This window comes from Eucalyptus grandis, chromosome 8 (genome assembly GCF_016545825.1).
Source record: "Eucalyptus grandis isolate ANBG69807.140 chromosome 8, ASM1654582v1, whole genome shotgun sequence".
NCBI classification, from domain to species: domain Eukaryota; kingdom Viridiplantae; phylum Streptophyta; class Magnoliopsida; order Myrtales; family Myrtaceae; genus Eucalyptus; species Eucalyptus grandis.
In genome coordinates this window covers 51486971-51499421 of record NC_052619.1, presented here as the reverse complement: position 1 = coordinate 51499421, position 12451 = coordinate 51486971, and the positions used below count along the sequence as shown (strand labels likewise).

Sequence of the window (12451 nt, the reverse complement as noted above, 5' to 3'; positions counted from 1 at the left end):
CATTTTCAACCATCACCCTTTTCACCATAACAACATTTGAAATTTTTGGAGTGGGTGGAGATGAACATTGAGAAACATATATTATGGACACCAACTCAAATGAGTGGTAACTTGATTTGAGTTTGAAATCTGGCTTGACATAAGGAATAATAGTCTCATGATAAATTCGACAGTCTTCCTTACCATAGACAGTGACTAGTTTCCTTTTAACCACAAACTTCACACTTTGATGGAGACTTGATGGTACAGCTTCAGCAGTATATATCTAGGGATGACGTAGCATAAAATCAAATGTGTTGGGGATGTCTGTCTCTTGAAAGGGGATATTGAAAACTACCGACCCTATTTGCATATCAAGGTGGATATCCCCAATCAACTCCTTCTTTTTCTCATTAAAGGCTTGCACAAAGGTCTTCGCAGGATTATTTCACGAAGAATTGGGAATCTAAATACTGCATGAGTTATTAGATATAATTGGGACTTGAAAAATATTTAGAGTGTTTGAGTGACTTAAATGTGATTGTAATTTTTGTTATATTGCTTAATTTATAGTGGAATTTATTGATGCTCTTCCTGTGGACACTACAATCGAACCATGTAAATCTAGTGTTTGGATTATTTTCTTGTTCTATTTATTTATTGTTCGATCGCTCGTTTTTCACAACAAAAACACTCCTAGCAAAATTGAGAGCTTGTCTACATCATTAGAAAATACATCAGGGATTAAAACCTTAAACGAGGCTTTTGGTTGGCATCTAGTGGTCGTAGGACGGGACAAAAATTTATAATTTGATAAAGCTTTATAAGGCAAATTTTAGCGAGCATCTAGTAGTCAAGGTTGGCCTGTCGTCTCGTAAGTTGTGAGTCATCGCATAAGTTGATCTATGACGATCGACGGCATTACAATTCTGAACAATCGATGTGGATGGACTTTTAGGTGATCATAAATGCAAGATTATCGTCATGAACTTTGAATGTTGACCGGCAGCCCGACCGGCAGCCCGACCGGTAGCTTGACTGGCAGCCCGACAATTAATATGTACATCATAAACGAAACAAGGCCATGTTGAATGACCTTACTTTTCTGTGTTCGCCCATTTATAGAAATGGCGTGACTCATTGATGCCAAAGATGACACGAACCTTAGCAGTCCCAGTCTTTTTCCTTTGTCCTAGTAAGCTTGATCTCCTAAATCCTACTTTCATTTGAATTCGCCTTCTTAAAAGCACTGATCCAACTAACATTCTCTCATCTAGTTAAACCCATGCATCACCCAAATAGAGTTTCAAGCAAAGCGAGACGGGAATCACTAACGTGGATATCAGCCATCCTACATAGCACGGTCAACATTGACATAAAATCATTTTTAATAGTACTTTTTTAGAATTTTTCTTTTTCTTTTGTTTTTCCTTTTTCTCTTATCTTCTATTTTCCTCCTTAACTTTTTAATTTCCTTTTCTCTTCCTTTCTTTTCTTTCTTCTTTTTCTGTTTTTCTCTCCCCTAGCCATCATCGAGCCTCAAGGTCATCGGCCTTGAGTGAGGGTCACCCTTGTCTAGGCTGATGAGAGCAGCTTTTCACTTACATGGATGATACAAGAAGCTTATTTTATAAGCATTTTTATAAGCATGCATTACCACCTCTTTGTTGACCGACTTAGACATTTAGATAACAACTAGACATTCATTTGCTATTCAAGATTTTCTCAGCCAATATTGACTGACATTGGATGTTCGCGGTGTTGTCAAGCAGCACTTCTCGACAAAATTCAGCCACCGCCGAAGACTTTTTACAGCCTGGCATTTCTTGCTTCCCACGGGGCTATAGAATTTTACACAAAAATAGGTAAACAATTCAACATTTTCTGAACTCTACCAGCAAATCGACAGCTTGTCCACACCAATATAAAATACATCAGGGATCAAAACCTTGAATGAGGTTTTTGCTGATATCAATCAGCCGTGGGACAGGAGGATTATAACTTAATCTTACAAAATTTTACGAGACATTTTAGTGAGCATCTAGTTATCAAGATTGGTCTGTTGTCTCAAGTTATGTTACTGCATAAATTGATAACAATGATTGATGACATTACAATTCTAAAACGATTATTCTGTAGCTATATTTATTTCAATCTACTTGAAAACCACAACCATACTGAGTTTCTTGCGTACACATTTCGCACTCCTTTCACTTATTTAGGGTATAAAACTAGCACTCAATTTCATGCCATGGACACCAACATGCGTCCTATACAGCAAATTCTGGAATAAGTCAAATTTTCAGTTCCTCGAGCGAATTCTTTCCTTTCTGGAAGCACTCGTAGTTGAAAGCAGCAAAGTTCCTGACATTTCTATACAACCTTGGGCTACTGTGGTGGACTAATTGATCGAGCGGTCCGATCTCTTTCTCTGCTTCTGGCTCATCAAGCATAGCGACCGACATTCTCAACTTGTTCCCGTTTGTCAATACCCTGTGCAAGGGGCTCTTGAACATTCCATTTGTCATTACCTGCAAATATTGTCGCCAATCATATCCATTGACATACTAAAGACTGATATGTAAGAGAGCTTGCGCAACATGTGTATATGATAGGTCAAACTAATTAATACTTATGGGCTGATCGTTTAACATATTCTATGCCTATATTTAATCAAATGAATAAATAGAGCGACAATCACTTCGACAGAAAGTAAAGCATATAGTTGCTCAAATGATGTCCATTGTTACATACGCCTAGGTTTGCGTTTTTAGACCCTACTGATGTAACTTTCCGGATGTTTTTGTTACATGGATGCAGAATGCATACCTGCATCAGACCGCCCAGATTGATGACGAGAGCGTGGGGAATAACGGGAACTGTGTGCCACTCGCCATCTGTCAGGACTTGGAGGCCTTCCACTTCTTTGTCCTGCAAAAGAATTGTGATTGTGGATCTGTCTAAATGAGGTTTGACGCCCAGAACTTCAGCCCTGGAGCACGGCGGGTAGAAGTTGATCCTTGTTTCCAATACTGGCTGGTCTCCAAACTGGTTCAAGAAGCTGTTCTCTTCTAACTCAAGTGACCTGGCCATCGCCTTAGAAAGATCATTCATCACTGATCTTATCTTGAGTGCATACTCATGCAAGGTTTTACTGTCAATAAGAAATAGAAGAAAGAATGAACACATTCAAATCACTGTATATAACATCATAATGGAAATAAGCAGTTGTGCCAAATCATGCTATTGCTGTTAGGCTTGCAGATTTCGCATCTTATACCTCCAGACTTTTGGGTAGGTTATTCTTTGTGTATCTCTAATTTAATGGAACCACATGATCACTTCTTTCGAAACAATATTTTTGGATGGTGCTGTTCTTGTGAAATCATGTTGAATTAGCAAGGAATTCCCATAGAGAAACAGCAGCTTTTCATTTTCCATGAGTATATACGACTGCAACTTGGGTACATGAAGCAGAAATTTGGCAATTGCATGTAAACATACCCAAAATCGGCAGGATTTTCAGGCCAAAAATTCATCCTCCTTTGATCTTCGGGAAATACTCTAAGTAACAAGCGGTAGCAACAGGTTTCGACTTGGTTATCAGATACAACCAAGTCATCTCCATAACCATAAGCCTCATTTGGAGATCGTGAATATTTCTGTTTCTCTTCAACTGGCAATGCAAAGAACTGTCGAGCAACTTCACGCATTTTGTCAAGACATTCAACTGATATTCCGTGTCCAGTGGCCTGAAATTTAGGAAACTATGTTCAACTTGAAGGCTCTAGCATATTTTTATGGGGAAAAAACAGCTGCCAAAACCTAATATTGATGAAAACATATCTCGACAATTTGTTTGCATAAGAAAATGAGAACCATGGAAACTCAATAATGGGCGAAAGAGGGTGTGGGAAATCTAACTCAAGACTTCCTGAGCATGCAACGACTCTGCAACTATTTGTTTTAAATGTTAAGCAGTCAGACTACAATTTATAAGTCATTGTATAGCAATATGAAGCAAACCAACAGGAATCAGCCACCCAAAGTAGAGAAGCTTTTTCCCTCTGCACTAAAATATAGAGAAGCCGAAAAAGGAGCAACCATCACTGAAAAGAACCAGGTTTCAGTAAAAAGTTTGTATTGTGTAGCCCCCCCCCCAAAAAAAAAAAAAAAAAAAAAACCAAAAAAGCTGAAAAAGGGAAAATCGGCCGAAATATATTGCAGAGATAGAAACCTGGAAGCATCCACAAGAGCTGAGAATTGATCTGAGTTTCTGAAGTTCATCTTCTGAGGACAGAAGGCTGATATCAATCACTGGGAATGTCACGGGAACATCACTGTTTGTTTCATAAACCATCGTAAGTTCTACTCTGAGGGGGAGAGGGACACAGAGAGACAGAGAGAGACCTTGGCCTTGCTTCTTGGTGTTTTGATTTCGATGAGAAAGAGTTGGGGAGAAGGAGCTTATTTATACTCGTCTTGAATGATGTTCAAAAACTTCAGACCGGCAAAAGATACCGTCTCTCACTCTCAATGTTCCATACGTGGAGGAACACAAGGGACCCAGTTGCTCCTAACCTTGAATTCATTATCTTGGAAACATCAGCGCATGTGAAGAGAGAACTTTTTGTGGACAGACATCAACACTTCGCCTCTCTTTTCATGCTTCTTAAGGTTCAGAACACTACCAGCAAATTGAGAGCTTGTCTACATCAATAGGAACATCAGATTTAAAACCTTGACTGAGGTTTCTGCCAACATCTAGCGGCCGTGGAATGGGACGAAAATATATTATTAGATAAAGCTATATAATGAAATTTTACAAGGCAAGTTTTAGCAAGCATCTAGTTGTCAAGGCCGGCCTGTTTAGTTCATGATGACGACTGATGACATTACAATTCTGAAACAATTATTCTGCGGCTATGTTTCATTTAATCTTCTTGGAGACCACAACCATACTGAGCCAATGTGTTCATTGATTGTTTCTCAACAATCAATGTAACAATCAATGTGAACGGACTTTCAAGCAAGCATAAACGCAAAATCATCGTCGTGTAAGCGGATAAGATTAAATGAAGAGAAGTTCTTATGTTGACCCGCAGAAGAGTATGTTCCGACAAGGAACCTTGCTTTTCTGTGTTCGCACATTTACGGACATGGCGTAAATAATTGACGCCAGAGATGACTCGAAACCTAGCAGTCCCAGTCTTTTTCTCTCATCCTAGTAAGCTTGAACTCCAAATTAGAAATTCCACTTTGATTTGAACTCTCTTTTTTAAAACCATACCTTAAATTATTCGTCCCTTCCTCTCACCGATCCACCTAACATTCTCTCTCCTAATTAAACACATGCATCCCCCAGAACCCTCATCATCCTTCTCAGCAGTATAGATTCGCTGTCTCCCCCCATTTTCTTCGCTCCACACACGCAAGATCTGCGCACAAACACATCCCATACGCATTTTTGAAACTCCCAAAAAAAGAAAAAATTAAAAAGAGGAAGAGGATTAAGAAAGAAAGTAAAGATAAATGGGGTCTGCCAATAAATGAGCGATGTGTCGTGTGTAGAAGAGCATTCCTCTTAATTCTGATCCGCGTAATGACTTTTGATTATAAAACTAAGCCACTTGGTTTTGCTCTCTTTCGTTTGACATTAACCATGTTGTCGGTGTCGAATTTTTGAGGTATTTATAGATATAAATTTTGTCCCTCAGCTTCTTAAATTTTGCATTATCCTCCAATTTTGTGAAAAGGGTAATCTTTTGGTCCTTTCTTTCGACTCACTTGTCAGCCATTTTGACAACTATAGAAAAAAAGGAGATTATCACGAGGCCTATATGAACTAAAGCCTTTTGTCTCGGCAATTGTTCAATCGTAAGATGACAGAACTGCCAAATTTAGTGGAATTATTCAATTAATATGAGAGGCATGGGAAAAATAGTTAAATACAAAATAAAAGTTGGAAAGTTTTGCACAAAATCTTAAATCATATTCAAGCATAAAAGTTGGTATGATATATGGCCTTCTGCCCCAAATGATGCTTCTAATTTCTGAGCTTTTTTCTTCAAGAGTTTGATAAGAGGCATGCAATGAAGGTTTACAAACTTTGATGATCCATGTAAATTGACACAATTTTCTTTGTTATTTAAACAAGCCCACAAACTCAATTGTCTAGTATGTAAGTCCCATTATATACTTTCTTAATTCATTATTCTTACTCTAAAATGTTGAGAGTTATTATACAAAAGCTGACGCTGAAAGTGCTCATTCTCCGTGTATTTATCTGTTCTTGTATCTATTAATTAATAAAAATAAACGGATAAATAAGCATAAGAACAACAAAACATCCTCGGGAGAATTCAGTTGACTTGCAGCAGATCTTCTCTACATTACAACTATAAAGTTTAAGAAAAAAATTACAAATATAGGGACTTAAAAAAATTACACCTATTGAAATGATTTTCTTTTATAAAAAATAATTACAGCTTCTATTTGAAATGAGTTGTACTTAAACATCAGAAAACAACTCTTTTGACTTCATTTATTTTACGAGAAGAAATGAAAGTATTCCATTTGAAGCAATATTCCCCTTCTCTTTTATATCATGAATACTTAATGTGGGACGATGCTTTGATCTTCTTCTAGCTGTGACCTTTTGCAGTTTGACTGACAAAAGCGAGGAAGGGGATGAACTCGATCTTACTGCATTCGTTGCAGATGAGCTACTCTATTTACGTTTTTCTTAGGTAATCGTTTACTTCCCAAATGTAATAAAACGATAATGTATTATCTTCCTAGTTAGTCGAGTATTATTGTCTTGGTCAAACCCAAAAAAGAAATATATTATTGTCTTAAAGGCAAAAATGAAAAAGTAGAGTCTCGCGGCATCCAACCGCCCCACGAGTAGGCAGTAGAGTCCGTGAAGTATGTATTGCTCATATATTTCTATTTATAGAAATGTGAATAGAGTTGAACAATCAATCATCTCAACAAGTTTATTTGAAATTGAACCTAGTAATTTTCTAACGCGAGAGGATCTTTCGAGTAGTGTGCGAAGGCATTTTTTTGCTTAAGGTTATGTTGTCTTTATTAGAAGGTTAAAGAGAGACAAACATGTTCTTCTTGGTTGCTATAGGAAGATAATTATTGTAATCAACATAATATTTGTCATTACTTCATGTAATGAAGGCACATATAATTTTTCATGTAATAATGTTTTAGGAAGCATTTTTCTTTTGAATTTGCATTATAACAATAGATGTTTAGACTTTTTTAATGTATTAACTTTGTCTTTTATTTATTTATTTATGTAAAACATCTTTTAAAAATATTTCAGTGATGCCATAAAAATAAATAAAACTATCGAATTCCGTGAATAATTTAAAAGTTGAGTAGTCAAAATATACAGACCATGTTGTAATGACAAACATTAAAGTTATTAGAGAACCAAATGCATTCATTAAAACAAGTAGATGAATCTTTTCGCTCTTATTTGTACTTAGCTTAAATTTAGAATAATAGTTTTCTAGTGCAAAATAAAGAAAAATAAATAAACGAATAGCTCATTAAAACAATAACTAGATGGTTATCTGCTAAATTCACTAATTCTTAAAAAAAGAGGGACATTAATTTCATCCATAAGGGAGAAAACAGAAAATGAAGAAACCAAAAAAGAAAGAAAAAGAGATAAGAAATAATCTCTTATCGAGTCGTCCCACATTTAACTTCTTCTTTTTTCTTGGTCGAAAGGATAATTTCATTACTAACTCATAGCCGTTCCACAACTTAATCCACAGTCAATACATAATAAATTCCATAGTGGGCGAGGGGGTCGCGTAGTCAATTATTTCGTTAGTGATTCGTCCCGGTGGGTTTTGCCTGTCCAGTCCGCGGGTTCATTGGCCTCTCTTGGCACGTAGGTGACTTGGGCCCTTGGAAGTAGGCACAACATAGCCCTGCATTCTTCAATGATCCGTTGCTCTCTCCATGGACTTGCCGCTCGGCCCATCACCAGTTCCACCAGAAATAAGCAGTCAGTTTGTACTTCAGTTACCCAGTTTGAGATGTGTACTTCCTTCGTTCCACAAGTCGCAACAACACAGTGCTGAGAGCTTGGGTTTCTGACTGGAAGGCTGAATCGGCGTTGATCTCTTCTGCAAATTTGTCTACGATGATGCCCTTTGAGTTCCGACATACGCCCGCCATCACGTCGGGTCTCCCTTCGTTCAGCCAGGAACCATCTACGTTGTATGTTAGCTTGCTGCGCTCTGGAAGACTCCATCTCGCAGGTATAGATCTGGTTCTTCGTCCCCGATATGATGTTTTCGGGTTCCATCTGTCAAATAGCCTCCTCTTAACCTTCGTGTAGAGATTGAGCGAACATTACTTTCATTGATGAACTAATTTACAATATATACATAGGGTTTAGGGCTAAAACAATACAATGACAAGTATACCCTTTATTATAATCCTAATCTACCAAACCCAAGTGTCGGAATTAAATGAATTCGAAGATAAGCCGAGAACATTACCTGAGAGGTTGGCTTTCGGGATGTTTACCTCTTGCAGCAAGCGCATCAATTGCTTATATTGATCATTTGTGAAAGTAGGAGGTGCAGCATTGGAAGTATGGCTGGACTTGTTGTCTGCGGGTTGGGAGGAGGTGGATGATTGCCCACGGCGCTGCTTGTGGTTGGGAGGGAAGCCATGAAGTGATAACACACATCTCGTGTATGTCCTAGGATGCCACAATGGGCGCATCTTTCTCGGCCACGGGATGTGTTCGTCCGTTTAGCTAGGTTGGCAAACGGAGCGGGAGTGCCAAGAGAGCTAGGCTGTCCATGGGATGAGGAATTTGTGTATGGCCACGGAGCATGGTTGCTATGAGTGCTAAGCAAAGTGCTAGTGTGGTCGAACACTTGACGGTCCGATTCGATTGGATATGGCGGTGCGACTCATCTTGAAGAACTTGTGCATATGCACGTGCAACACTAGGTAACGAATTCATTAGTAAAATCTTACTAATAACATTAGTGTACCTCAGATTGAGACCCATGAGAAATTGAAACAAGTGCCGATTCTCTTGTTGTGTGGTGATGATAGAACGAGCCGAACAAGAGCATTGCCGTAACGGATCCAAATTATTCAATTCATCCCAGCAGCTTCGCAAGTTGTTGTAGTATTTGGTCACGGCATCGTCAGATTGAGCAAAGGTGCATATCTTTTGCTCGAGATGAAAAACCTTAAGACCATTTGATGGCGAAAAGTGTTCACGGAGATCGGCCCAAACATCTGCAACTAACTCTGTGTAGAGAACTGTTGGCACTAAATCTGGATGGATGGAATTAAGAATCCAGGATAGGATCATATTGTTCACACGAATCCAAGACGCATAGGCAGGATCAGTTGTGACTGGTTTTTTTTAATTCTCATGTAACAAACACCATCTTATTCTTGGCAGAAAGGGCAATCTCCATGGCACAGACTAATTATTGTAATTGTCACCCGTAAGGACCATGCCGACGAGATTAGATCTAGGGTTATCAAATTGATGCATAAAATAAGGGCTATTTGGCCGCTCATGTGCAAGAACTATGGCTGAAGAGCTTTGAAGCTTAGTCGTCATGGTGACTTGAGGCCGAAAGAGAAAAGCAATCTGGTTGAATCAAAAGAGATCTCCGAAGCATTCACCAAAAAGTAAGAATAGATTGCGAGACGATCAGGAATGCAGTGGGCAAGAAAACATCACTTAGAGTCTCGATTGGCACGCGAGTCAAAATTTTTTTAAATTGCTAGCCAAACCTCCACTTGATTTCAGATAATCAGGATGAGTTCGAGATCTACGTTCTATGAATTTGGAGGAGTCGGGGGCCAACGATCGAAAGAAACCCTAGCGCTCAATCAGAGCTGCTCCAGCAAAGGGAAGCATCAATGTCACAGCTTCTTCCCCGTAACATCAAAGCAGATGATCGCAAGTGAGAAGGCCAGAGAGAGATCGTGGTGACTTTGGACGTGAGGGACGGGCTCCAAGGATCACCGATCCGATACCATGTAGAGATTGAGCGAACATTACTTTCATTGATGAATTAATTTATAATATATACATAGGGTTTATGGCTAAAACAATACAATGACAATTATACCCTTTATTATAAACCTAATCTACCAATACTTCGCCTCTTCAATTATGGCTGTCGGTCTTGGTTGATCCCCTCTAAAGACCCTTGTGTTGCGCTGTTTGCATATCTGCCATAGATTACCACCTATCAATTCCTATGTCTGGTGGTCTTCACGTGCACTGAAGGCCTCGAACAATCATTTTTCTATTCGTGTAACTTCCTCAGGAGAGGTAGATAACTTCCTATCTCTAGTGTTTGGTGACATATGGGGCATAGTGGATCAAGTACCACCTTTCACTTGTATAGATTTTCCTGTGTTGGGAGGGTGTTTGTACATAAGCTCCATGTGAAGATTTTTATATTTGGTGGAATGTTTAGATGCCAAATCATATTCCATAGCTTCTTGGGAGGTTGGTAAGATGAGGACGCCTGGGTTTTGTTGCCATTTGTCTCTACATTATGAATGGTATTATAATCGCTCTTCACCGTATATATTCCTGAGCTAGTTTTGTCCCACATGAGCTTATCTTTCGTCATGGTTGGGTTCAAGGGGTCGCAAGAATTCCGTTGACTAGAACTTCATCAAATAGGCTAGACAGTTTTTGCTTATTCCACTGTCTGGATGCTGGGTCGATTAGTTTAACCACGTAGTGAGGTTTGCCTAGGTTTATAGGACCGCTAATATACTCCCTTTTCAGCCATTTGTCTTCTCTGACCTTGATATACTCCCCATCTCCCACAGACCAGGTGAGTTGTTGCTCTAAAACTTCCCTCTCAAAGAGTAGATTCTGCCAGCACCAAGATGGTTTAGATTCTTTTTGTGCCTTAAGAAATACTTCGGAGGGGTAGTATAAACCTTTTAGCACTTTTTTCCCATAAGGTTGAAGGATCTAGTATGAGCCTCCAAGCATGCTTAACCAGCATTGCCTTATTGAAAGCAATTAGGTCTTTAAAACCAAGGCCTCCACAATCTTTTCTGATTTTCAGCACCTCCGATCTCTACCAATGGATGCCAGTCTTCTTTTGACTACTCCTCCATCAGAATGTTGCTATCTTATGTTCTATCGCTCGATAAATCAACACCGGGATTTTGAAGATTGACATAGTATACCAAGGTAGTGCTTGCACCACCGTTTTGATTAGTATCTCCTTCCATGCTTTTGTTATAAGGTTTTTTTTTTCCCACCCTTTGAGTTTCATGTTAACCCATGCTAGGATCCACGCGAACATGCCTTTCTTTGATTTACCCCAATCCGATGGGATTCCTAGGTATTTCCCTGTTTTTTCAATGATGGGAAACCGTAATTCTTCTGCCATACTCCTTCTTAAATGTTGTGGACAACAAATACTAAAGAAGATACCTGATCTGTGTAGGTTTATGGCTTGGCCTGACACGTGACAATATTGATTTAAAAGGCGTGCTAAGTTTTTACATTCCTTTCTAGTGCCATCTAAAAAAAATATAGCATCATCTGCAAAAAGTAGATGATAGTGTAGGGCAGTTTCTATTCAATGTAATTCCCTTTAGTTTGCCTTCCCCTAATGCCTTGTGTATAAGCATAGACAGAGCATTAGTCATAATAATGAATAGGTAGGGAGAGAGGGGGCTTCCTTGCTTGATGCCTCGGGTTTGTTTAAATTCTTGGAGAGTTTCTCCGTTAACTATTATGTTGAATGTGACGGTGGAGATGCAAGTTTTGATCAAGGAAACCCAATGATCACTGAATCCCATCTTTGTCATACATTGGCAGAGAAAATCACGTTCAACTCAATCGAATGCCTTCTACATGTCTAGTTTTAAGACCACTTGAAACTTCCTTTTTTTTTCCTTATCCTAAACTGGTGCAGCACATCTTGGACTATAAAGATGTTGTCTTGAATTTGTCTTCCACTAATGATGGCGTTTTGCTCCTGTTCCATCACCTCTAGGAGCCATAGCTTTAATCGATTGGCCATAACTTTTGATATAATCTCGTAGCTAAAATTGCATAGATTGATAGTGTTGACACCTAATTTTTAGTCGATGCATCATTAAAAGGTAAAAAAAGAGATTTAGGTTTCGATCGCGAAAAAAAAAAAGTGTCGTTTTTCATTTCTTTCTTTTGTATTATTATTTTTAAGTAGTTTCTAGTTCATTTTCAATCAAAACTTGAACAGTTAAATGGTTGACTTTTTGGTCAACCTTTGACCAAAAGTCAATCCCGAGTCAAAAATTAACTTTTTGCCCAAAAAAAAATTCCATTTAGCCTTAAATTCACTATTGTCAAATTAATTTCTTGAAAATTCAAATATTTGACCAAAAAATTAACATTTTATGAAAAGTCAATTAAAGGGTTAACTTTTGGTCAAAC

General features: G+C 38.5%; 1 protein-coding gene across 1 annotated transcript; it reads right to left on the bottom strand.

Annotated features, from left to right (window-relative positions):
- Positions 1–2136: 2136 nt before the first annotated feature.
- LOC120286518 (probable 2-oxoglutarate-dependent dioxygenase ANS) lies at positions 2137–4401 on the bottom strand. Its single transcript, XM_039298781.1, has 4 exons — positions 4217–4401; positions 3484–3731; positions 2809–3133; positions 2137–2510 (listed from the first exon to the last, which is right to left on the bottom strand). The coding sequence occupies exons 1-4, from the start codon at positions 4337–4339 to the stop codon at positions 2274–2276; spliced, it is 933 nt and encodes a 310-aa protein (XP_039154715.1). The 5' UTR covers positions 4340–4401; the 3' UTR covers positions 2137–2273.
- Positions 4402–12451: the final 8050 nt, after the last annotated feature.

Excerpts from the sequence above, each read along its gene's own strand:
- LOC120286518 (XM_039298781.1), bottom strand. The coding sequence starts at position 4,339 with ATGGTTTATGAAACAAACAGTGATGTTCCCGTGACATTCCCAGTGATT. Across the intron at positions 3,732-4,216 it reads GCTCTTGTGGATGCTTCCAG|GCCACTGGACACGGAATATC; the intron begins GTTTCTATCTCT and ends CCTAAATTTCAG. Across the intron at positions 2,511-2,808 it reads ATCTGGGCGGTCTGATGCAG|GTAATGACAAATGGAATGTT; the intron begins GTATGCATTCTG and ends CAATATTTGCAG.